The 25332-nt window shown below is 45.9% G+C and overlaps 2 protein-coding genes across 2 annotated transcripts; both read right to left on the bottom strand.

Moving 5' to 3' along the window:
- Positions 1-9730: 9730 nt before the first annotated feature.
- On the bottom strand, positions 9731-11651 carry LOC131910715 (pre-mRNA-splicing factor 38A-like). Its single transcript, XM_059262611.1, has one exon. It carries the CDS (start codon positions 11583-11585, stop codon positions 10644-10646), a length of 942 nt encoding a protein of 313 aa, XP_059118594.1. The 5' UTR covers positions 11586-11651; the 3' UTR covers positions 9731-10643.
- A 10751-nt stretch (positions 11652-22402) lies between these two features.
- LOC131910713 (pre-mRNA-splicing factor 38A-like) lies at positions 22403-24331 on the bottom strand. Its single transcript, XM_059262610.1, has one exon. It carries the CDS (start codon positions 24255-24257, stop codon positions 23316-23318), a length of 942 nt encoding a protein of 313 aa, XP_059118593.1. The 5' UTR covers positions 24258-24331; the 3' UTR covers positions 22403-23315.
- Positions 24332-25332: the final 1001 nt, after the last annotated feature.

Here is a 25332-nt window from a genome sequence, read left to right as displayed (position 1 = left end):
TTCAATGGGGATGGGGTTTAAGGTTTCAAAAAACCCATGCCAGGCCCAGTCTAACTCTCTGGCTCCTGCTGGTGGATCAGGGTGCAATCTCTCAGCTGCAGCAAGAGCCCACAGCACCATGCCTGCCTGCTGCCATGCTGCCCACCAGGATAGTGGCCATGGACTCATCCTTTGAAAACTGTAAGGAAGCTCCGAATTAAATAATTTCTACTACAAGATGTCTTCTTGGTCATGGTGTCTCTTCACAGCACTAGAACAATAACTAAGACAGCTGGGGGAGGGGTGGAACCCATGTGCTTGGTTATTCACTGCACCTTCATTCAGAGACCCTCTGCTGGTAATTTCCAAGGCCATAGCAGACATGTGAAATAAAGATGCTGAGGTGCATTTCTATGGAAGGAAGTATGGAGTGAACAGGAGCAAGTGGAAGCAGGGAACAGAGGCTCAATTTTCATTGAAACATCTGCAATGAGATGCTCCTTCACACCCATTCAATACAATCAGCCTCAGGAGCCATAATGCCAAGTGGTCGAAAAGATATGGAGACACTGGCACCCTCACATTTGTCTGGAGGAGATGCAAAATGACAGTCATGGAAGACAGTTTGGCATTTGCATTAAAAGTTAAACATGCGTATGTTAAAAGATTCAGCAGTTCTTCGCTGATGTCTTTAGCCCATTGAAAAGAAAATACTGCTCTCAAAAACCTGTGTTTGAGATGTTCACAAGGACTTGATAGAGAGTAGTAGTTCAATTAGATCACTCAGGTGGTCCTGAACTGGGTAGTGGGTAAAATGTGTTGCCTGCATATAAGGAATGACACTGTAAAACAAGAGACAACAGGCTTGAATAGCTTGTACCTAGTAGTAGGATGAGATACAAATGATTCCTTTTCTGTGATAGGAGGACCAGGGCTCTGATGTTTTTAAATTCTGTGGAGTTTTCAAACTGTTCCATCAGAAAGTAGTCAAGTGGCTGTAGGGAGCAGAGACCAGAGACATAAAGGATCAAAAGCTGAATTTTCCAATGAAATAATTGTTCTCATCCTTGAAGTGGCTTGTTGCTTATCTCTTACCCTTATGCAAATTAACCAAGTCATGATGTTAAAAGAATATTTAACTGACAACAAATTTTCCAATGGTAAGGGCTACTGAGAGTATAAAACCTCCTTGGTGAAGTGTCCTGTTCATCCTCAGAAATGCATACCTCCACAGAAGTGTGTTTATAGCAGGAGATCAGTAATGCCTTCAGGCTCCCCTGGAAGTAAGGGTCACATTTCATCTTTACTCCTAGGAAGGGCTCTTCTCTCTACCAAGCCAGAGAGACTGGCTAAAAATCCTCATGACTCTCCTGCCCCCTGGTGTTTGAAAAGGGCACTGCAGGAATCATCACTGATGATGGTTGATTGGTTTAAAACAGCAATGAAAGGACTGGGAGGGTACTTGTTTTCCTGGGTCAGGGAGTAGTTGCCCACTCTTTTAATCTCAGGCCTAGGTTGAAGGACTGGGTGATGTTTCAGGCCATGCTGGTTGTGAAGTGAACTTTAGGACAATCAATATAATATAGTGCAACCTTTCTCAAATTAGATAAATAAATAAATAAATAAATAAATAAATAAATAATAACATAAAGCATGCTCTTCTGCCTGGATACTTGTTACTGTGCTCACATGGGGATGATTACAGAAGGAGGGAGCACAGGCTGGTGTGGAAGGAGCTTGAGTTCTAATCCCACAGTAGGTTTTGAGCTACAACATCCAGACATGTTTCACAGCAACTGTACAAGAACTAGGCAGGGAGGCACTGGCTCATTCTTCCAGTAAGAGAACAGAAGATTTTCAACATCCTCAATGAGTGTGTGCACCCTGAAAATCTTGCAGTGTACACTGTGTGACCAGTATGAAACTGTTCCCACTTCCCCATGCTGAAAAGCGACAGCCAGAGGAGCCATCCCACCTCCTCACATGATTTTACAGACAATGGGAACCATTAGGTACAATTTGTGGCCAAAGAGAACATTAACCTATGTGAGGCAGAGGGGTATGAATTGTGTCCCTTGAGAACCTCAGTAGTTCCCAGGAACAAGGCACTTTCCCGTGCCTTCTTATCCTCACACTGCTGGAGTTCACAAGGTGAACAGAGAGTCAGCAGGTCAGGACAGGGTGAGAGGGCACTCACTGTGCAGACAGTCTCAGGGAAGATGGAGATGAGAATGGGCATCTGATTCTTCCCACACTACCTGATGTCACAGTGGAAGAGTCTTCGAGACACAGGCGACGTGACATGTCAAGCACACTTGTGGCACAGGCAAATAATTCCATTTCTGTGACAGCATACACAGAGATTTAAAATGTCTAAATTGTGGTCCTTTTCTTACCCCAGAACCAGAAAGCAGCTAGGGGGTTGGCAGGAAACATGGTTCAGGACAATAGCCAGTGTAAAGGGGTGAGAAGGAACTGTTTTGAGTGACAGAAACATCCTCACACTTCAATTGGACATGGTTGCAATGTCTTATACATTTGCTCAAAACGACAAAGGTATTCATATAAATGGCTGGATTTGATCATCTGTGGATCATTTTATATTGAAGCTCTTCAAAAATAATATGGCTCTTGAAATTCTAAAGTGTCCTGTGAGCCCCCTAAGCACACACAGGGGTGTTTGCAAAAGGAGCTCCATAATGCCTTCAGACTGCAGTGGAAGTATCAGGCAGCCATCCTCCTGCACTCAGAGGAATTGCTCTCCCCTCTCCCAGCACCTCAGTCAGGCTGTGCTGTATCCTGTCTACTCCATGGTATCTAGGGTAGAACATGCAAGAATCACCATTTTCATCTAATGACCCTAATAAACCTGGGCTGTGCAAGTTCTGATTTGAGTGAGGGTGGATGATGAACATGAGGAATCTGCTAACTCCTCTCTGTCTCAGACTGGGATTGCCTTGGATGCTATGCACTCTTTAGACAGCTGTGGTGGTATTGTATTCTCCAAAATATTGTGCACCCTAATAAATTTATCTGGGGTCAGAGAACAGACAGCCACTAGATACAGAGGCCAGAAAATAGTAGCACTCACCGCCTTTAATCCTAGCATTCCAGAGGGAGAAATCCATCTGGGATCTCTGTGAGTTCAAGGCCACATTGGAAAGAGCCAGGCATGGTGACACACACCTTTAATCCCGAGAAGTGAGCCTTGAATCCCAGGGAGTGATGGCAAAAACAGAAAGATATGTAATGCGTGGAGACCAGAAACTAGAAGCATTTGGCTGGTTAAGCATTTGGCTGGTTAAGGATTCAGGCTTTCGAGAAGCACATTTCAGCTGAGAGCCTTTGGGATGAGGACACAGAGGCTTCCAGTCTGAGGAGACAAGACCAGCTGAGGATCTGGCGAGGTGAGATAGCTGTGACTTGTTCTGTCTCTCTGATCTACCAGCACTGACCCCAATAACTGGCCTCGGTTTTGATTTTATTAATAAGAACTTTTAAGATTCATGCTACAGACAGCCTCGATTCTTTCCACCACCAAAGGTGAAGGGAAGTGTCCAGCTAAGCCCTTCTGGCTCTTCTGGGTTTGTCATGTCCACAAGCTCCCATCTCCCTGGCACCTCACCTCACAGAGAGTATCATGTTTGGACACTGTAGAATTTGACAGACCAAAGTTTCAAATCAGCATGGTGTTTCTGAGAGTGCTTCCTCCATCTGATCCACATCACCTTTTGTGACAACTGATGTGAAAAAGGCCAGAGCAGTGCCATATACATGCATCAGAGGATTTTGCCTACATCTTTCCAAGGTCAAAAGCTCAACCCTCTATCCTCAGTGAATTACTGCCTACATGACACACCTTGACATATGGATTCTCAGAATATGAAGCTCACTGAATCCACCATTGATGTCTGGCACTGTTACAGCTTTAGATAAAACTTGAAGATATGGCCCTACTTGGGGCATGGCACAATCATGACAATTCATTCACAAAGAGCAGCTGTCTCTGAAATGACATTTAGTGGAATGGTGTCCTTTCAGTCTGAGGGTGGATAAGCCCAGCCCAAGAAGGGGTTAGATTGTGACCAATACGTGAAAACCGAAGATTTGTGCGCACGTTTATCCTCTTTTTGGTTGTTTTTTTTTTTTTTTTTTTTTTTTGAAGCAGAGCTGGCAATCTTTTTCATTTCTTGGGTGACCAATGAGTTTATTGGGGTATGGTGTGAGGGTAACAGATGTTGCTTACAGCAGCATGAAAATCCCAAAGTCAACCCCAACCTGAGTGATGACTCAGAAGAGCTGAATCCCAAGAGATGTATGTGTGGTTTTCACACAGCTCAATAGATCCAAGAGTCTCCTCTTCCCAGCAGTCCACTTTCAGATTGGGCATTTGAAAGAACAGATGTTTGCAGCACAGTGTTAAAGAGAGGCACCCAAGGAGAGGACAAGACACAGTCAGGCAAGAAGTCTTCCCTTTACAGTTGCCATGCATCTGGTTTGGGAGGCATCTGGAGTTACATGCTAAGAACCCCTTCTCTGTTGGTGAATGGGATCACGTGTGGTTGCTGATGTGCACTGGATAGAAGTCCACCAGGAATGTAAACAAGGTTCACTGTCTTCGTAGTGGGGTTCCTAGAGCCTTGTATTATTACACCTGGCAGAGGAATAAAGCTGAGTATGCTTAGGCCTGCAGCACAATGGAAGATCTTATAATACTCCCTTTTAAAAACATCTCTCTACAAAAGTAATGGTGTCTTGATGTAGATAATCTGCAAAGACATTATTGTGTTGGAATTCTTTTTTTCTCTAAGTTTTCTGTTAGTATATACTAATGATCCATAATAATGGGTTTCATGATGACATTTTCAAACGTGTGAATGAGGTTTTAGTTCCTTTTCATTCCTCTACTACTCTTACTGTTCATCTTCTCCTTTTTGCTGTCAACTGGTCACTCTTCTACTTTATTGTCTTTTAAAAAGTTGTTGATCATCCAATCAGTTTGATTAGAGTAACTAATTGGATGAGGGTTTATTTACAGGAGTATGGGTGGTTTGCCGGTAGCAACATCACTAAAGGAAATGTCTCTTTCCTCCCCAGTATCCATTACCCACCCAGAGATGCTGAGGAAGGGATGGACTTCCTGAGCCTATTGCCCCAGCAACCCTTCATTGCCTGAACATCCTCAGGATTTTGTTGTATGAACAGATTCTTGCCAGATTGCCAGACGTCAGTTGGAGAGTCTCCTATTTCTTCTGCCTCAACAGGAGTGCTGCATTATCAGACTTGTTCCACTACACCCTGTTCACACCTATCTTTTAAAGTAATCCTAGGGAGCATGTGTAAGAAAGATACTGTCACCTTGATGGCCCTGTGGATGAGTCAGATCTGGGTGTGATAGAAGAGGATGTGATACAACTCTGTGTCTTCTTACAGTTGTCTGTGGTTCAGAGTCCAGGTACCTGAACCAAAACTGTACAGAAGAGCAATCATGAATGATTGCACTAGATCTTGTTGACTATAATGCCAAGTGACTCTTAGAACCCAGAAATCTACAGGTAAGGGTCTCAGGCTGAGGGAAGTATGGCTTCCTTAGAGTGTCTCTGACTAGGTGGGGGATGAGGCAGGAATTTGTGAGTTCACAGTAAAATATCTAGGAAGAAGAGGCATGAAGGTTTGCTCACACACTCTGCCCTGGTACTCTCTTGGCTCAGTTTCTGGAAGGGCCTGAAGACTATGCTACAGGCCCAGACCACATACTCTTTGCCTTACAAGCCAAGATGCATCTTTGCCCAAGGTCAGACACATTGACGGGACTCTGGGCCTCTCATTTCAGCACTGTGCTGTGAGGCTGGAGGGCTCTAGTTCTGTTTTGGGACAGGAAACTTTTCAGAATCCTTTTGAGGGCACCCGGGTAATTCTCTGACCAATGTGATAAGTCATAAGATCCAAATGATGTCTTAAAGGTGTTAGTAATTTCATTGTTATCCAAGGGTTCTCAGCACCAACCACCACAGTCTAACCACAGCCACACATAGAGAAGGGAAATGTCCCATTTGTCCCTCTGTTCCTGACCATCTGCCTTGTCTATCTGACCTCCAGGCCCAGCATTCATCAGAGTCCCTCACACTGTTCTACTCCTCGACGCTGAGTGTCCTTGGGCATCACTGACCTGTGTGTGCTGCAGGACCACCTGTGGGCTTTAGTTCAGGCATTCTCCCTCACAGCTGTCTGTCATTACTCATATGCTCCTCCCTCCCTGATCCATTGCCTCCTGCCCTCTCAGTCTCTGACTCTGCAAAGGTTTGCAGCTCTGACCCTGTTCCCATCTTCCCCTTTCAGAGTCTCACACTGAACACAGGAGGAGAAGCAGAAGCCCACAGGCTACGGCCTTCAGGAAGTCAGGAAGTTAATCCAGGGGCATGATCAGCTAGCTCAGTGGTTCTCACCCTTCCTAATGCTGTGACCCTTTAAGGCTGTTGTGGTGACCCCCAACCATAAAATTATTGTGTTGCTGACAAGCAGAGAGCTTTCATGGGACTGACCTAGGCACTCTACATATATGTTACAGTTGTGTGACTTGGTCTTCCTGTGGGGCTCCTAGCAGTGAGAGCAGGGGGTGTCTGACTCTGTTGCCTGCATTGAAGACCCATTCCTCCTGCAGGAATGCTTCATCTAAGCTTGGGGGAGGAGGGGATTCCTGGTCTCACTGCAGTGTGATATACCAGGGCTGACTGAAATCCATGGGATGCCAGCTGGTGTTTGAAGAGAAAAGGTGGAGGAATGCATGGAGTGGAGGGTAGAGTAGGTGGGGAGGAACAGGGGAGAGGGGAGGGAAGGAAAGTTTTGGTTAGGATTAAAAAAAACAAAAATGATTGTAGTGCTACTTTATAAATGTAATTTTTCTACTGTCATGAGTTGTAATGTACATATCTGATGTGTGGGATATGAGATATGGGACCCATGTGCAAGGATCACATGCCCTTCCCCACCACAAAGGGTCAGATTGAGAACGGCTCAGCTAGCTCCTTAGCCTGAGTTTGTGCTGCTGTGGGATGCACTGTGTTTCCCAACAGTGCCCGGTCCCGCGGGCCAGGTTATTTGATGAGACCCGAGGAGGCACCTCCTGAAAGATCAATGGGGGCGAGAGAGAAAGGAGACCAGGCGCGTAAAGGAAGACAGAGACATTCTGAGTTGCGTCGAGGTCTCCGTTTATTGACTGGGTGTTGAGGCTTATAAACAGGGCTTCAGGCAGGGAGGGGGAACAGGGGAAGCAAGGAGAGAAGGATGGAAAATTCCTAAGGGAGGGTGAGGTCACTTTGGTCCCAGGCCCCTGCAGCTGGCTGATTAGCAGGTACTCCAGGAAGTTGTACAGCCCGCGGGTTAGGCCAGGAACTTCCTGCCTTTGTAAGGTTTGATAAAGTAAGGACACTGCTGTCCGGAATCGGTCCCCAACACAACAGGAGCAGTTGTGAACCTCATCCAGGTAGGAATTTGTACCCAAAAGGTGTAGGTGGGATCTCTATGGGGCCGAGGAAGATATTGTCACAGGAGACCTGTACTGACCAGACAGAGGTGAGAGAGTCTGTGCTTATCAGGCTGATAAAGCCACCTATCATTTTGCTTTTTTATTGCTCTCCCCTCCAGAAGGCACAGCGTGGACTCTGAAGTCATTCTGAATATCAGTCACCCTCACCCCAAACCTCACCCCAAATCATGGTAACTCCCTTGTCACAGATCCAGCATGGGTGAAGGAGTGGGGAGCAGGAAGCAGAAGGGTGTACTGGAGATTCTGGATCTCTAAGCAGGTGTGAGCAGAGGATCCCACAGATGGAGAAGGGCTGGGACATTGGAAATTTATACCCTGGCACTTAGGCCTGCAGATGCCCACCCCATGGACTGCTATGTCTCCCTCGAGACTTTGTCTGCTGTCTTTTGTTTTCATTTGTTTCCTTTTCAGTTTCATTTCATTCTTAAAATCTTTTATTCAGAGCTGATGATCGAACCCTGGGCTTTGTGCTTGCTAGGCAAGCACTCTACCACTGAGCTAAATCCCCAACCACTCATTTTTATAATATTCACTGTCCTTTTTTATTTCTTCAAGGACACATTCATCATTCAAAGGTTTATTGTTCAATCTCCATGAGACTGTGTGTATTCTATACTTTCTTTTGCTCTGGGTAGAAAATTTTATTCCATTGTAATAAAATAGGACAAATTATTTCAGTTTTCTATATTTGTCAAAATACACTTCGTTTCCTAATATATGACCTATTTTGTAGAAAGTTCCAGGAGTTGCTGAAAAGAATGTGTGCTCTGTAGTGTTCAGATGGAATTTTATATAGGTGTCTGTTAAGTCCATTTGTTCTATGATATCATTTTCATCATATTTTTCTGTTTATTTTTCTGTAATTTCCTTAAGTGCCCATCTCCTATTCATCTCTCTGCCACTCTGTACCCACACTAGTAGCAAGTTCACTGAGATCAAATTTGGAGACATTTAGAGACATGTATATCCACCTGAGCAACATTTTTAGGCCCTGTTTTTTCTAACACAGGGACTCTCTGGGCTCTCAGAGCCAATGATAAAGCTGAGATACTGGCCTATGAACAGGAGTTTCAAAGCCCTAGGGAACTCTGCCTGGATACAGAAAGAGTACAGGGTAAAGATTCTGAAGCAGCTCACTAGGAATTCCTGGATGAGGCAGTAAGCAACCTCAGACTTTAGGGACACCTGAGGACTGGCTACTCTTGGCTCCTTCTGTCTAGCCCTGAGGTCTAGTGCACCCACAGCCCAGAACAGTAGACTTTTCTCTTTAATGGTTTGCAGATTCACACTGGCATGGTGCAGCCATGGTTTCACTTGCCTCACCTAATCAGTAAAGAAATCTACAGATTCAGTGTCTCCATCCAATACTTTCTCTGTTCCAGACAGTATTTTTGTGTTTTTAGCCCATACTAGGAAAAGACGTTCTCTCTCTCTCTCTCTCCCTTTCTCTCTCTCTTTCTCTCTCCAACCGAAGGAATGACTGGGCTATGTAAGATCCCTCATGTTCAAAATTACAGAAGCAGTTTATTTATGTTACCTGGACAACCTGGTGTGTTCTCCTAATCCTGGGAAGCTATGTAGCATGACTTGAGGGAAGGTCCCCATGTGCTCTGTCACCCAGTGAGGCATCACTCAGAAGCCTTTTGTGGATGATGAGGAAGACCATAGTAAATATGTAGAATGAAAAAAGAGTCTCAAATCTGTGTATATTGGACAGTTGTGTGTACATATTCATACATGACAGAGAGAGAGAGAGAAGGGGAGAGAGAGAGAGAGAAGGGGAGAGAGAGAGAGAGAGAGAGAGAGAGAGAGAGAGAGAGAGAGAGAGAGAGAGAGAGAGAGAATAGCACAAGTTCTTCCTAAGAGCTTGAATCCAGCCACGTGTTCCCGCTTGAGCCTAGTCAAGGCTTGGCTCTGGCTTCCTTAAGCTCCAACCACGTGCGGTAGCTTTACAGGCAGGGGCCCTGTTCGGAAGGGCAGGCCTGAGTTGTTTGTAGCACTGGCTTTAAGCTAACCGCTTGGGGCTACTGTCAGTCTGGCCTGAGGCCAAGCCGACCCGGGCCTGGGCTAGGGAGCCGGCCGCCCAGGCGGGAAACCAGACCTGCTGTCAAGCCAAGTTAAGTGGTTTTTAATGGATTCTTGTCACGTTGGGCGCCAAATGTAGATGTAACCAACCATCTTATTAAATAAGAAACACAGAGCCGATTCAGAGAAGAAAGCCAAGAGGTCAGAGCTAAGAGCCTCAACCTTCCTGCTTCAGCGATCCTCTTCAGTCAAAAGAGCTCTCCGAAAGGGACCTACTTCCTCTGTGTTTGTCTTATATAATCTTTCTGTTCTGCCTTCTCATTGGTTGTAAACCCAAACACATGACTGCGTCATCACTGCCTGTATGTACAGCCCTCCAGGTCCTCTATGGTATTGAGATTAAAGGCGTGTGTCTCCAATGTTGGCTGTCTCCTTTTACACACAGAGATCTACCTAGCTCTGTCTACCAAGTGCTGGGATTAAAGGTGTGCGCCACCACCGCCACGCTCTTGCTATGGCTCTAATAGCTCTGAACCCCCAGGCAACTTTATTTATTAACATACAATTAAAATCACATTTCAGTACAAACAAAATACCACCATAGTAGTTAATGAGAAGTTAGGAATTACTACGCTTTACTAGCTGGGTCGCAGCAGTATCAACCACAGAACTCTCAGGATTTCATAGAGAAAGCAGAAACTAAAGAAAAATGACAACTGTGTCTGGTTTAATTACAAATAAGAAAAGGATCACCACGTGGCTATATCTCTTCATTCTCATGAATCTCCCCAACTCCCAGATCCTCTTGACCCTTTTTAAGTATGAATAACCATAGTTGGTTAGGTCAAAACCTGACCTTGATTTGGTCAAAAACATCCTTCAAAGATGTTGATTATAATTCAAAGAGATACAAAACTTAGCACCACCTCTGTAATATTAAAATAAAAACAAAACAGAAACCAACCAAACGACTTGATGTTTTAAAAACCCAAAATACGCATAGCTGCCTGAAGAGGAGATCTTGATCCTTTCACTAAACCTATTCTTCTCCTATCCACAGGAGGCCATCTGGGCAGAAGTCAAAATGAATCCATTACTCATTTCCTCTCCGGCTCTTCTTGTGGCTTTTCTTAGACCTTTCAGGAGACTTGGAGTGACTCCTATGTCTGTGACTACGGTGGTGACCTGGGGATTTAGAGCGGGATCTGTGTCGTCTGTCTCGGGACCTGCTTCGATGGCGTCGTGGACTCTTGCTCCTATGCCTTTCTCGGCGTGGAGAAGGGCTTCTTCTTTTGGGGGATCTACTTCGCCTCCTGGGAGACCGACTCCGACTCCTCCTGTAGCGCAGTGCAGGAGAACGCCGTGGCTTGTCCAGGTCTCGGTAGCTTCTTCGTCGTCGATGGTCAGGTGATGGGACTCTTTCCAGCTTCTCATCTTCTTCTTCCTCCTCCTCACTGGATTCCACATCATCCATGTCCTCTTCTAGAGCACTAACTCGGGGCTCCAGTTGTTCAGCTTCCTCCAGCACAGAGCGTCTCTGCAGCCGGGGCAAAATGATATCACAGACTCTCTCACTGTGCAGAAGTTCATCAATGAACTCATCTACGTGCATCAGTTCAAACTCCCCATTCCGGTTCTGGCTCTTGATTTTTCGATAGTCATTGTACAAAGGCTCCAAGTACTTGTAGCAATCCATTGCAGTTCCTGTCAGCCTCATGTAAAGTGCCCCCAACATCCGGACATACTTGAAATCTTCATTTTTTATGAACTCAACAATGATATCCTTCTCAGGTTGAATCTGAAGCATCTTCAAGGTTAAACACAGAAAAGGAGTTGGCTTTATGTTTCCACCGTAGACACCACCCACAAACCTTAACTCCATGGCTTTGTCCACTACAAGTTCAGCGGTAAGTCCAAAGCACTCTTCTTTCCAGTACTTTGATTCATAGATCCGCGTGCGAATGATCTTCTCCACCAGATACTGAGGGTTGGTGCCATGGATGCTGTGGGCATCCTTGACCGTACGGTTCGCCATCTTAAAACGCTTTCGATTCTATTTCTCTCGGCTTCTTCAATACAAATCGTCACATCCAGGTTTTAAAAAAAGACGTCTAGGCCAGGCGGTGGTGGCGCACGCCTTTAATCCCAGCACTCGGGAGGCAGAGCCAGGCGGATCTCTGTGAGTTCAAGGCCAGCCTGGGCTACCAAGTGAGTTCCAGGAAAGGCTCAAAGCTACACAGAGAAACCCTGTCTCAAAAAAACCAAAAAAAAAAAAAAAAAAAAAAAAAAAAAAGACGTCTAGAGGCAGAGGAAACCCTTCTAAGACCTGAGGCCACCAGCTTGGAACCTGAAATTGCGGAGCTGAACCCTTTCCCGGGACTACCCAAGACTGGTCTCAGAGACGGCTGAAGTACTTCAGGAGCCCTCGGTGGGCGTGGCGAGGCGGTTGAGAAAGCCAATCGGAACCAAGCTGTGGGCGGGGTCACGGCTGGGGGTGGGAAAAGTTTTCTCCTCTGACTTCTATTCCTGCTGGGGCCAGCAGCATGCTGGCGGTCTGTGGTGTGGCTGGGGGACCCGGGAGGGGTCTAGCTCAGACATTGGAGCACTGTGCAGGAACTCCCCGAGTGCCTGGACTGGAATCGGTGGGAAGCGCGGGGATTTTGCCAGCCCTGGCAATCTTCCGCGTGGTGAGTGCGGCTCCAGGCCCGCTGGGCATTCTCCACAGACTCACTGATTTCCATGTTCCACACACATGCACCCAGAGCCTGTTCAGTGGCGGGCACTCCCTCCTTAGTTCTTTTGTGTTTTTCCTAGCATGACACAGCCATGCCTTTCCCAGCCTCCTCTAATAATTCAAACTTCCTACTGTTACTCTGTAGCAGCTCCAATGCATTCCTGCCCAGTCTCTTGTCCCAGCCATTAATGGCGGCTATTCTCCCTACTCTCAGTAGTTTCTCCATGTATCCTGGGCTTCCTGTTGCTTCTTGTTGATAGGAGACTTTTTCACAGCTCAGCTGGTGTGCTGGTTAGAATGTCAATGACCCCTATAGACTCATATATTTGAGTGTTTGGTTCCCGGTTGGTGGACTCTTTAGGAGGCATGGTCTTTTTGGAGAAGGTATTTCAATGGGGATGGGGTTTAAGGTTTCAAAAAACCCATGCCAGGCCCAGTCTAACTCTCTGGCTCCTGCTGGTGGATCAGGGTGCAATCTCTCAGCTGCAGCAAGAGCCCACAGCACCATGCCTGCCTGCTGCCATGCTGCCCACCAGGATAGTGGCCATGGACTCATCCTTTGAAAACTGTAAGGAAGCTCCGAATTAAATAATTTCTACTACAAGATGTCTTCTTGGTCATGGTGTCTCTTCACAGCACTAGAACAATAACTAAGACAGCTGGGGGAGGGGTGGAACCCATGTGCTTGGTTATTCACTGCACCTTCATTCAGAGACCCTCTGCTGGTAATTTCCAAGGCCATAGCAGACATGTGAAATAAAGATGCTGAGGTGCATTTCTATGGAAGGAAGTATGGAGTGAACAGGAGCAAGTGGAAGCAGGGAACAGAGGCTCAATTTTCATTGAAACATCTGCAATGAGATGCTCCTTCACACCCATTCAATACAATCAGCCTCAGGAGCCATAATGCCAAGTGGTCGAAAAGATATGGAGACACTGGCACCCTCACATTTGTCTGGAGGAGATGCAAAATGACAGTCATGGAAGACAGTTTGGCATTTGCATTAAAAGTTAAACATGCGTATGTTAAAAGATTCAGCAGTTCTTCGCTGATGTCTTTAGCCCATTGAAAAGAAAATACTGCTCTCAAAAACCTGTGTTTGAGATGTTCACAAGGACTTGATAGAGAGTAGTAGTTCAATTAGATCACTCAGGTGGTCCTGAACTGGGTAGTGGGTAAAATGTGTTGCCTGCATATAAGGAATGACACTGTAAAACAAGAGACAACAGGCTTGAATAGCTTGTACCTAGTAGTAGGATGAGATACAAATGATTCCTTTTCTGTGATAGGAGGACCAGGGCTCTGATGTTTTTAAATTCTGTGGAGTTTTCAAACTGTTCCATCAGAAAGTAGTCAAGTGGTTGTAGGGAGCAGAGACCAGAGACATAAAGGATCAAAAGCTGAATTTTCCAATGAAATAATTGTTCTCATCCTTGAAGTGGCTTGTTGCTTATCTCTTACCCTTATGCAAATTAACCAAGTCATGATGTTAAAAGAATATTTAACTGACAACAAATTTTCCAATGGTAAGGGCTACTGAGAGTATAAAACCTCCTTGGTGAAGTGTCCTGTTCATCCTCAGAAATGCATACCTCCACAGAAGTGTGTTTATAGCAGGAACTCAGTAATGCCTTCAGGCTCCCCTGGAAGTAAGGGTCACATTTCATCTTTACTCCTAGGAAGGGCTCTTCTCTCTACCAAGCCAGAGAGACTGGCTAAAAATCCTCATGACTCTCCTGCCCCCTGGTGTTTGAAAAGGGCACTGCAGGAATCATCACTGATGATGGTTGATTGGTTTAAAACAGCAATGAAAGGACTGGGAGGGTACTTGTTTTCCTGGGTCAGGGAGTAGTTGCCCACTCTTTTAATCTCAGGCCTAGGTTGAAGGACTGGGTGATGTTTCAGGCCATGCTGGTTGTGAAGTGAACTTTAGGACAATCAATATAATATAGTGCAACCTTTCTCAAATTAGATAAATAAATAAATAAATAAATAAATAAATAAATAAATAATAACATAAAGCATGCTCTTCTGCCTGGATACTTGTTACTGTGCTCACATGGGGATGATTACAGAAGGAGGGAGCACAGGCTGGTGTGGAAGGAGCTTGAGTTCTAATCCCACAGTAGGTTTTGAGCTACAACATCCAGACATGTTTCACAGCAACTGTACAAGAACTAGGCAGGGAGGCACTGGCTCATTCTTCCAGTAAGAGAACAGAAGATTTTCAACATCCTCAATGAGTGTGTGCACCCTGAAAATCTTGCAGTGTACACTGTGTGACCAGTATGAAACTGTTCCCACTTCCCCATGCTGAAAAGCGACAGCCAGAGGAGCCATCCCACCTCCTCACATGATTTTACAGACAATGGGAACCATTAGGTACAATTTGTGGCCAAAGAGAACATTAACCTATGTGAGGCAGAGGGGTATGAATTGTGTCCCTTGAGAACCTCAGTAGTTCCCAGGAACAAGGCACTTTCCCGTGCCTTCTTATCCTCACACTGCTGGAGTTCACAAGGTGAACAGAGAGTCAGCAGGTCAGGACAGGGTGAGAGGGCACTCACTGTGCAGACAGTCTCAGGGAAGATGGAGATGAGAATGGGCATCTGATTCTTCCCACACTACCTGATGTCACAGTGGAAGAGTCTTCGAGACACAGGCGACGTGACATGTCAAGCACACTTGTGGCACAGGCAAATAATTCCATTTCTGTGACAGCATACACAGAGATTTAAAATGTCTAAATTGTGGTCCTTTTCTTACCCCAGAACCAGAAAGCAGCTAGGGGGTTGGCAGGAAACATGGTTCAGGACAATAGCCAGTGTAAAGGGGTGAGAAGGAACTGTTTTGAGTGACAGAAACATCCTCACACTTCAATTGGACATGGTTGCAATGTCTTATACATTTGCTCAAAACGACAAAGGTATTCATATAAATGGCTGGATTTGATCATCTGTGGATCATTTTATATTGAAGCTCTTCAAAAATAATATGGCTCTTGAAATTCTAAAGTGTCCTGTGAGCCCCCTAAGCACACACAGGGGTGTTTGCAAAAGGAGCTCCATAATGCCTTCAGACTGCAGTGGAAGTATCAGGCAGCCATCCTCCTGCACTCAGAGGAATTGCTCTCCCCTCTCCCAGCACCTCAGTCAGGCTGTGCTGTATCCTGTCTACTCCATGGTATCTAGGGTAGAACATGCAAGAATCACCATTTTCATCTAATGACCCTAATAAACCTGGGCTGTGCAAGTTCTGATTTGAGTGAGGGTGGATGATGAACATGAGGAATCTGCTAACTCCTCTCTGTCTCAGACTGGGATTGCCTTGGATGCTATGCACTCTTTAGACAGCTGTGGTGGTATTGTATTCTCCAAAATATTGTGCACCCTAATAAATTTATCTGGGGTCAGAGAACAGACAGCCACTAGATACAGAGGCCAGAAAATAGTAGCACTCACCGCCTTTAATCCTAGCATTCCAGAGGGAGAAATCCATCTGGGATCTCTGTGAGTTCAAGGCCACATTGGAAAGAGCCAGGCATGGTGACACACACCTTTAATCCCGAGAAGTGAGCCTTGAATCCCAGGGAGTGATGGCAAAAACAGAAAGATATGTAATGCGTGGAGACCAGAAACTAGAAGCATTTGGCTGGTTAAGCATTTGGCTGGTTAAGGATTCAGGCTTTCGAGAAGCACATTTCAGCTGAGAGCCTTTGGGATGAGGACACAGAGGCTTCCAGTCTGAGGAGACAAGACCAGCTGAGGATCTGGCGAGGTGAGATAGCTGTGACTTGTTCTGTCTCTCTGATCTACCAGCACTGACCCCAATAACTGGCCTCGGTTTTGATTTTATTAATAAGAACTTTTAAGATTCATGCTACAGACAGCCTCGATTCTTTCCACCACCAAAGGTGAAGGGAAGTGTCCAGCTAAGCCCTTCTGGCTCTTCTGGGTTTGTCATGTCCACAAGCTCCCATCTCCCTGGCACCTCACCTCACAGAGAGTATCATGTTTGGACACTGTAGAATTTGACAGACCAAAGTTTCAAATCAGCATGGTGTTTCTGAGAGTGCTTCCTCCATCTGATCCACATCACCTTTTGTGACAACTGATGTGAAAAAGGCCAGAGCAGTGCCATATACATGCATCAGAGGATTTTGCCTACATCTTTCCAAGGTCAAAAGCTCAACCCTCTATCCTCAGTGAATTACTGCCTACATGACACACCTTGACATATGGATTCTCAGAATATGAAGCTCACTGAATCCACCATTGATGTCTGGCACTGTTACAGCTTTAGATAAAACTTGAAGATATGGCCCTACTTGGGGCATGGCACAATCATGACAATTCATTCACAAAGAGCAGCTGTCTCTGAAATGACATTTAGTGGAATGGTGTCCTTTCAGTCTGAGGGTGGATAAGCCCAGCCCAAGAAGGGGTTAGATTGTGACCAATACGTGAAAACCGAAGATTTGTGCGCACGTTTATCCTCTTTTTGGTTGTTTTTTTTTTTTTTTTTTTTTTGAAGCAGAGCTGGCAATCTTTTTCATTTCTTGGGTGACCAATGAGTTTATTGGGGTATGGTGTGAGGGTAACAGATGTTGCTTACAGCAGCATGAAAATCCCAAAGTCAACCCCAACCTGAGTGATGACTCAGAAGAGCTGAATCCCAAGAGATGTATGTGTGGTTTTCACACAGCTCAATAGATCCAAGAGTCTCCTCTTCCCAGCAGTCCACTTTCAGATTGGGCATTTGAAAGAACAGATGTTTGCAGCACAGTGTTAAAGAGAGGCACCCAAGGAGAGGACAAGACACAGTCAGGCAAGAAGTCTTCCCTTTACAGTTGCCATGCATCTGGTTTGGGAGGCATCTGGAGTTACATGCTAAGAACCCCTTCTCTGTTGGTGAATGGGATCACGTGTGGTTGCTGATGTGCACTGGATAGAAGTCCACCAGGAATGTAAACAAGGTTCACTGTCTTCGTAGTGGGGTTCCTAGAGCCTTGTATTATTACACCTGGCAGAGGAATAAAGCTGAGTATGCTTAGGCCTGCAGCACAATGGAAGATCTTATAATACTCCCTTTTAAAAACATCTCTCTACAAAAGTAATGGTGTCTTGATGTAGATAATCTGCAAAGACATTATTGTGTTGGAATTCTTTTTTTCTCTAAGTTTTCTCTTAGTATATACTAATGATCCATAATAATGGGTTTCATGATGACATTTTCAAACGTGTGAATGAGGTTTTAGTTCCTTTTCATTCCTCTACTACTCTTACTGTTCATCTTCTCCTTTTTGCTGTCAACTGGTCACTCTTCTACTTTATTGTCTTTTAAAAAGTTGTTGATCATCCAATCAGTTTGATTAGAGTAACTAATTGGATGAGGGTTTATTTACAGGAGTATGGGTGGTTTGCCGGTAGCAACATCACTAAAGGAAATGTCTCTTTCCTCCCCAGTATCCATTACCCACCCAGAGATGCTGAGGAAGGGATGGACTTCCTGAGCCTATTGCCCCAGCAACCCTTCATTGCCTGAACATCCTCAGGATTTTGTTGTATGAACAGATTCTTGCCAGATTGCCAGACGTCAGTTGGAGAGTCTCCTATTTCTTCTGCCTCAACAGGAGTGCTGCATTATCAGACTTGTTCCACTACACCCTGTTCACACCTATCTTTTAAAGTAATCCTAGGGAGCATGTGTAAGAAAGATACTGTCACCTTGATGGCCCTGTGGATGAGTCAGATCTGGGTGTGATAGAAGAGGATGTGATACAACTCTGTGTCTTCTTACAGTTGTCTGTGGTTCAGAGTCCAGGTACCTGAACCAAAACTGTACAGAAGAGCAATCATGAATGATTGCACTAGATCTTGTTGACTATAATGCCAAGTGACTCTTAGAACCCAGAAATCTACAGGTAAGGGTCTCAGGCTGAGGGAAGTATGGCTTCCTTAGAGTGTCTCTGACTAGGTGGGGGATGAGGCAGGAATTTGTGAGTTCACAGTAAAATATCTAGGAAGAAGAGGCATGAAGGTTTGCTCACACACTCTGCCCTGGTACTCTCTTGGCTCAGTTTCTGGAAGGGCCTGAAGACTATGCTACAGGCCCAGACCACATACTCTTTGCCTTACAAGCCAAGATGCATCTTTGCCCAAGGTCAGACACATTGACGGGACTCTGGGCCTCTCATTTCAGCACTGTGCTGTGAGGCTGGAGGGCTCTAGTTCTGTTTTGGGACAGGAAACTTTTCAGAATCCTTTTGAGGGCACCCGGGTAATTCTCTGACCAATGTGATAAGTCATAAGATCCAAATGATGTCTTAAAGGTGTTAGTAATTTCATTGTTATCCAAGGGTTCTCAGCACCAACCACCACAGTCTAACCACAGCCACACATAGAGAAGGGAAATGTCCCATTTGTCCCTCTGTTCCTGACCATCTGCCTTGTCTATCTGACCTCCAGGCCCAGCATTCATCAGAGTCCCTCACACTGTTCTACTCCTCGACGCTGAGTGTCCTTGGGCATCACTGACCTGTGTGTGCTGCAGGACCACCTGTGGGCTTTAGTTCAGGCATTCTCCCTCACAGCTGTCTGTCATTACTCATATGCTCCTCCCTCCCTGATCCATTGCCTCCTGCCCTCTCAGTCTCTGACTCTGCAAAGGTTTGCAGCTCTGACCCTGTTCCCATCTTCCCCTTTCAGAGTCTCACACTGAACACAGGAGGAGAAGCAGAAGCCCACAGGCTACGGCCTTCAGGAAGTCAGGAAGTTAATCCAGGGGCATGATCAGCTAGCTCAGTGGTTCTCACCCTTCCTAATGCTGTGACCCTTTAAGGCTGTTGTGGTGACCCCCAACCATAAAATTATTGTGTTGCTGACAAGCAGAGAGCTTTCATGGGACTGACCTAGGCACTCTACATATATGTTACAGTTGTGTGACTTGGTCTTCCTGTGGGGCTCCTAGCAGTGAGAGCAGGGGGTGTCTGACTCTGTTGCCTGCATTGAAGACCCATTCCTCCTGCAGGAATGCTTCATCTAAGCTTGGGGGAGGAGGGGATTCCTGGTCTCACTGCAGTGTGATATACCAGGGCTGACTGAAATCCATGGGATGCCAGCTGGTGTTTGAAGAGAAAAGGTGGAGGAATGCATGGAGTGGAGGGTAGAGTAGGTGGGGAGGAACAGGGGAGAGGGGAGGGAAGGAAAGTTTTGGTTAGGATTAAAAAAAACAAAAATGATTGTAGTGCTACTTTATAAATGTAATTTTTCTACTGTCATGAGTTGTAATGTACATATCTGATGTGTGGGATATGAGATATGGGACCCATGTGCAAGGATCACATGCCCTTCCCCACCACAAAGGGTCAGATTGAGAACGGCTCAGCTAGCTCCTTAGCCTGAGTTTGTGCTGCTGTGGGATGCACTGTGTTTCCCAACAGTGCCCGGTCCCGCGGGCCAGGTTATTTGATGAGACCCGAGGAGGCACCTCCTGAAAGATCAATGGGGGCGAGAGAGAAAGGAGACCAGGCGCGTAAAGGAAGACAGAGACATTCTGAGTTGCGTCGAGGTCTCCGTTTATTGACTGGGTGTTGAGGCTTATAAACAGGGCTTCAGGCAGGGAGGGGGAACAGGGGAAGCAAGGAGAGAAGGATGGAAAATTCCTAAGGGAGGGTGAGGTCACTTTGGTCCCAGGCCCCTGCAGCTGGCTGATTAGCAGGTACTCCAGGAAGTTGTACAGCCCGCGGGTTAGGCCAGGAACTTCCTGCCTTTGTAAGGTTTGATAAAGTAAGGACACTGCTGTCCGGAATCGGTCCCCAACACAACAGGAGCAGTTGTGAACCTCATCCAGGTAGGAATTTGTACCCAAAAGGTGTAGGTGGGATCTCTATGGGGCCGAGGAAGATATTGTCACAGGAGACCTGTACTGACCAGACAGAGGTGAGAGAGTCTGTGCTTATCAGGCTGATAAAGCCACCTATCATTTTGCTTTTTTATTGCTCTCCCCTCCAGAAGGCACAGCGTGGACTCTGAAGTCATTCTGAATATCAGTCACCCTCACCCCAAACCTCACCCCAAATCATGGTAACTCCCTTGTCACAGATCCAGCATGGGTGAAGGAGTGGGGAGCAGGAAGCAGAAGGGTGTACTGGAGATTCTGGATCTCTAAGCAGGTGTGAGCAGAGGATCCCACAGATGGAGAAGGGCTGGGACATTGGAAATTTATACCCTGGCACTTAGGCCTGCAGATGCCCACCCCATGGACTGCTATGTCTCCCTCGAGACTTTGTCTGCTGTCTTTTGTTTTCATTTGTTTCCTTTTCAGTTTCATTTCATTCTTAAAATCTTTTATTCAGAGCTGATGATCGAACCCTGGGCTTTGTGCTTGCTAGGCAAGCACTCTACCACTGAGCTAAATCCCCAACCACTCATTTTTATAATATTCACTGTCCTTTTTTATTTCTTCAAGGACACATTCATCATTCAAAGGTTTATTGTTCAATCTCCATGAGACTGTGTGTATTCTATACTTTCTTTTGCTCTGGGTAGAAAATTTTATTCCATTGTAATAAAATAGGACAAATTATTTCAGTTTTCTATATTTGTCAAAATACACTTCGTTTCCTAATATATGACCTATTTTGTAGAAAGTTCCAGGAGTTGCTGAAAAGAATGTGTGCTCTGTAGTGTTCAGATGGAATTTTATATAGGTGTCTGTTAAGTCCATTTGTTCTATGATATCATTTTCATCATATTTTTCTGTTTATTTTTCTGTAATTTCCTTAGGTGCCCATCTCCTATTCATCTCTCTGCCACTCTGTACCCACACTAGTAGCAAGTTCACTGAGATCAAATTTGGAGACATTTAGAGACATGTATATCCACCTGAGCAACATTTTTAGGCCCTGTTTTTTCTAACACAGGGACTCTCTGGGCTCTCAGAGCCAATGATAAAGCTGAGATACTGGCCTATGAACAGGAGTTTCAAAGCCCTAGGGAACTCTGCCTGGATACAGAAAGAGTACAGGGTAAAGATTCTGAAGCAGCTCACTAGGAATTCCTGGATGAGGCAGTAAGCAACCTCAGACTTTAGGGACACCTGAGGACTGGCTACTCTTGGCTCCTTCTGTCTAGCCCTGAGGTCTAGTGCACCCACAGCCCAGAACAGTAGACTTTTCTCTTTAATGGTTTGCAGATTCACACTGGCATGGTGCAGCCATGGTTTCACTTGCCTCACCTAATCAGTAAAGAAATCTACAGATTCAGTGTCTCCATCCAATACTTTCTCTGTTCCAGACAGTATTTTTGTGTTTTTAGCCCATACTAGGAAAAGACGTTCTCTCTCTCTCTCTCTCCCTTTCTCTCTCTCTTTCTCTCTCCAACCGAAGGAATGACTGGGCTATGTAAGATCCCTCATGTTCAAAATTACAGAAGCAGTTTATTTATGTTACCTGGACAACCTGGTGTGTTCTCCTAATCCTGGGAAGCTATGTAGCATGACTTGAGGGAAGGTCCCCATGTGCTCTGTCACCCAGTGAGGCATCACTCAGAAGCCTTTTGTGGATGATGAGGAAGACCATAGTAAATATGTAGAATGAAAAAAGAGTCTCAAATCTGTGTATATTGGACAGTTGTGTGTACATATTCATACATGACAGAGAGAGAGAGAGAAGGGGAGAGAGAGAGAGAGAAGGGGAGAGAGAGAGAGAGAGAGAGAGAGAGAGAGAGAGAGAGAGAGAGAGAGAGAGAGAGAGAATAGCACAAGTTCTTCCTAAGAGCTTGAATCCAGCCACGTGTTCCCGCTTGAGCCTAGTCAAGGCTTGGCTCTGGCTTCCTTAAGCTCCAACCACGTGCGGTAGCTTTACAGGCAGGGGCCCTGTTCGGAAGGGCAGGCCTGAGTTGTTTGTAGCACTGGCTTTAAGCTAACCGCTTGGGGCTACTGTCAGTCTGGCCTGAGGCCAAGCCGACCCGGGCCTGGGCTAGGGAGCCGGCCGCCCAGGCGGGAAACCAGACCTGCTGTCAAGCCAAGTTAAGTGGTTTTTAATGGATTCTTGTCACGTTGGGCGCCAAATGTAGATGTAACCAACCATCTTATTAAATAAGAAACACAGAGCCGATTCAGAGAAGAAAGCCAAGAGGTCAGAGCTAAGAGCCTCAACCTTCCTGCTTCAGCGATCCTCTTCAGTCAAAAGAGCTCTCCGAAAGGGACCTACTTCCTCTGTGTTTGTCTTATATAATCTTTCTGTTCTGCCTTCTCATTGGTTGTAAACCCAAACACATGACTGCGTCATCACTGCCTGTATGTACAGCCCTCCAGGTCCTCTATGGTATTGAGATTAAAGGCGTGTGTCTCCAATGTTGGCTGTCTCCTTTTACACACAGAGATCTACCTAGCTCTGTCTACCAAGTGCTGGGATTAAAGGTGTGCGCCACCACCGCCACGCTCTTGCTATGGCTCTAATAGCTCTGAACCCCCAGGCAACTTTATTTATTAACATACAATTAAAATCACATTTCAGTACAAACAAAATACCACCATAGTAGTTAATGAGAAGTTAGGAATTACTACGCTTTACTAGCTGGGTCGCAGCAGTATCAACCACAGAACTCTCAGGATTTCATAGAGAAAGCAGAAACTAAAGAAAAATGACAACTGTGTCTGGTTTAATTACAAATAAGAAAAGGATCACCACGTGGCTATATCTCTTCATTCTCATGAATCTCCCCAACTCCCAGATCCTCTTGACCCTTTTTAAGTATGAATAACCATAGTTGGTTAGGTCAAAACCTGACCTTGATTTGGTCAAAAACATCCTTCAAAGATGTTGATTATAATTCAAAGAGATACAAAACTTAGCACCACCTCTGTAATATTAAAATAAAAACAAAACAGAAACCAACCAAACGACTTGATGTTTTAAAAACCCAAAATACGCATAGCTGCCTGAAGAGGAGATCTTGATCCTTTCACTAAACCTATTCTTCTCATATCCACAGGAGGCCATCTGGGCAGAAGTCAAAATGAATCCATTACTCATTTCCTCTCCGGCTCTTCTTGTGGCTTTTCTTAGACCTTTCAGGAGACTTGGAGTGACTCCTATGTCTGTGACTACGGTGGTGACCTGGGGATTTAGAGCGGGATCTGTGTCGTCTGTCTCGGGACCTGCTTCGATGGCGTCGTGGACTCTTGCTCCTATGCCTTTCTCGGCGTGGAGAAGGGCTTCTTCTTTTGGGGGATCTACTTCGCCTCCTGGGAGACCGACTCCGACTCCTCCTGTAGCGCAGTGCAGGAGAACGCCGTGGCTTGTCCAGGTCTCGGTAGCTTCTTCGTCGTCGATGGTCAGGTGATGGGACTCTTTCCAGCTTCTCATCTTCTTCTTCCTCCTCCTCACTGGATTCCACATCATCCATGTCCTCTTCTAGAGCACTAACTCGGGGCTCCAGTTGTTCAGCTTCCTCCAGCACAGAGCGTCTCTGCAGCCGGGGCAAAATGATATCACAGACTCTCTCACTGTGCAGAAGTTCATCAATGAACTCATCTACGTGCATCAGTTCAAACTCCCCATTCCGGTTCTGGCTCTTGATTTTTCGATAGTCATTGTACAAAGGCTCCAAGTACTTGTAGCAATCCATTGCAGTTCCTGTCAGCCTCATGTAAAGTGCCCCCAACATCCGGACATACTTGAAATCTTCATTTTTTATGAACTCAACAATGATATCCTTCTCAGGTTGAATCTGAAGCATCTTCAAGGTTAAACACAGAAAAGGAGTTGGCTTTATGTTTCCACCGTAGACACCACCCACAAACCTTAACTCCATGGCTTTGTCCACTACAAGTTCAGCGGTAAGTCCAAAGCACTCTTCTTTCCAGTACTTTGATTCATAGATCCGCGTGCGAATGATCTTCTCCACCAGATACTGAGGGTTGGTGCCATGGATGCTGTGGGCATCCTTGACCGTACGGTTCGCCATCTTAAAACGCTTTCGATTCTATTTCTCTCGGCTTCTTCAATACAAATCGTCACATCCAGGTTTTAAAAAAAGACGTCTAGGCCAGGCGGTGGTGGCGCACGCCTTTAATCCCAGCACTCGGGAGGCAGAGCCAGGCGGATCTCTGTGAGTTCAAGGCCAGCCTGGGCTACCAAGTGAGTTCCAGGAAAGGCTCAAAGCTACACAGAGAAACCCTGTCTCAAAAAAACCAAAAAAAAAAAAAAAAAAAAAAAAAAAAAAAGACGTCTAGAGGCAGAGGAAACCCTTCTAAGACCTGAGGCCACCAGCTTGGAACCGGAAATTGCGGAGCTGAACCCTTTCCCGGGACTACCCAAGACTGGTCTCAGAGACGGCTGAAGTACTTCAGGAGCCCTCGGTGGGCGTGGCGAGGCGGTTGAGAAAGCCAATCGGAACCAAGCTGTGGGCGGGGTCACGGCTGGGGGTGGGAAAAGTTTTCTCCTCTGACTTCTATTCCTGCTGGGGCCAGCAGCATGCTGGCGGTCTGTGGTGTGGCTGGGGGACCCGGGAGGGGTCTAGCTCAGACATTGGAGCACTGTGCAGGAACTCCCCGAGTGCCTGGACTGGAATCGGTGGGAAGCGCGGGGATTTTGCCAGCCCTGGCAATCTTCCGCGTGGTGAGTGCGGCTCCAGGCCCGCTGGGCATTCTCCACAGACTCACTGATTTCCATGTTCCACACACATGCACCCAGAGCCTGTTCAGTGGCGGGCACTCCCTCCTTAGTTCTTTTGTGTTTTTCCTAGCATGACACAGCCATGCCTTTCCCAGCCTCCTCTAATAATTCAAACTTCCTACTGTTACTCTGTAGCAGCTCCAATGCATTCCTGCCCAGTCTCTTGTCCCAGCCATTAATGGCGGCTATTCTCCCTACTCTCAGTAGTTTCTCCATGTATCCTGGGCTTCCTGTTGCTTCTTGTTGATAGGAGACTTTTTCACAGCTCAGCTGGTGTGCTGGTTAGAATGTCAATGACCCCTATAGACTCATATATTTGAGTGTTTGGTTCCCGGTTGGTGGACTCTTTAGGAGGCATGGTCTTT

Source organism: Peromyscus eremicus, chromosome 5 (assembly GCF_949786415.1).
Source record: "Peromyscus eremicus chromosome 5, PerEre_H2_v1, whole genome shotgun sequence".
NCBI lineage: Eukaryota > Metazoa > Chordata > Mammalia > Rodentia > Cricetidae > Peromyscus > Peromyscus eremicus.
Note: the sequence above shows the minus strand (reverse complement) of the source record. Positions and strands in the feature narration are given on the sequence as shown.